The 1,426-nt window shown below is 36.8% G+C and overlaps 1 protein-coding gene across 1 annotated transcript; it reads right to left on the bottom strand.

The window, feature by feature from the left end:
- Positions 1 to 546: 546 nt before the first annotated feature.
- Positions 547 to 1,089, bottom strand: LOC108479793 (UPF0496 protein At2g18630-like). Its single transcript, XM_017782587.1, has one exon. The coding sequence runs from the start codon at positions 1,087 to 1,089 to the stop codon at positions 547 to 549; it is 543 nt and encodes a 180-aa protein (XP_017638076.1).
- Positions 1,090 to 1,426: the final 337 nt, after the last annotated feature.

Raw genomic sequence — 1,426 nt, 5'->3', positions numbered from 1 at the left:
AATCTGATTTACTGTTAGTCCAGTCAATCACATCCATGTCTTTATCTTCTAAGAGTTATCTGCTCCGATACCTAAAATAAAGCATTTCCCCAATTAGACTTAATTTACGATTTATTAGTCTTTTAATCGGTTTGCTCATTTCTGATTAGATTAAGAACATGTTTAGATTCGTCTACTAATTAGATTCGTCTACTAGTTAGATTCGTTTACTAATACAAGCTATCTTTTCATATTACGATCCGAACTTGTAATATCGTTTAATATTAGTTTAAACATTAGACAATTAATGAGCAATACTTACTTCTACTTTGCTTTACATGCAAAAATCATATAAGAACAATTATACAAAGTATATTAATATAATAAATGAATTTATTTTATCAATCAATCTGTTCAAAAAATTACAAATTTACAAACGAATATACTCCAATCTAAGAAACACATATCACATCATCTTATACAACACCATATCATATATAATATGTGATCATAAACTTGAATGCGTATAAAACCAATATGATGTAAACTCGGATAGATATACAATTTCTAAAGTTCCCAAGGATAGTCTATCATCTGCTGCAAAATCTTTTGCCAATTCTTCCTAATATTACGACCACAGTTATCGGCCTGCCAAAGCAAATCTGTGATGGTTTTCACAATATGTATAGACTTTTCATTGATCTCATTCATTGCGACCTTCAACAAATATTCTTCTCCGAGCACGATATCAATGGTCCTCATCAGTGACTTGATCTTAATTTCCAATAGGCCCACATCCCCGCTTATGTCGATTGTACAAGGAGCAAAGAACAACATTGTATTTGTTAATTTCTTCTGCTTTTTCACCTTTTCCTTGTTATGATTCCAACACTCGTCGTACCATTTCCATGGCGGAACTATAGCAACTGTCAATACACTAGTCAAAGCAGTCACTACAAGCTTCACGGACAAGGCTGCCCCCACCGCGGAAAAAACCAACACAGATATGAAAGCAGCAACAAACAAGGCATCCGACACCCTCCTCCATGTTTCCAATGACTCCCATTTCTTTTCGAGCGTTCCTCTCCAAGCTCGCATCTTCCCTTGCATCGATTCTTGCCGCCAACGGGTCGTGCCTTTCAGTACAATGAACTCCTTAAGGCTCTTCAGCTGTTTTGAACCTCCTCAATTCCTCCAATGCCATAACAGATTTCTTCTCGTCGGTCCTGACTTCTAATTTGTCCTCCTCATCGTAACACTTAACTGCCAACTCAATGATTCCGTGATTGTTTCGAGCATGCTTGAGGCAATTCTTAAGGGCAGTACAGAACTCTATAGTCTTTTTGAAGTGGTCATAGAATTCGTTCACCCAAGGCTTCAAGCCCGAATCGACTGCGAATATGTCAATGATAAGATCAGTATGATCCCGAGGAGTTGAACCATGTTT

Source organism: Gossypium arboreum, chromosome 2 (genome assembly GCF_025698485.1).
Source record: "Gossypium arboreum isolate Shixiya-1 chromosome 2, ASM2569848v2, whole genome shotgun sequence".
Lineage (NCBI taxonomy): Eukaryota > Viridiplantae > Streptophyta > Magnoliopsida > Malvales > Malvaceae > Gossypium > Gossypium arboreum.
This window is presented reverse-complemented; position numbering and strand designations above follow the sequence as displayed.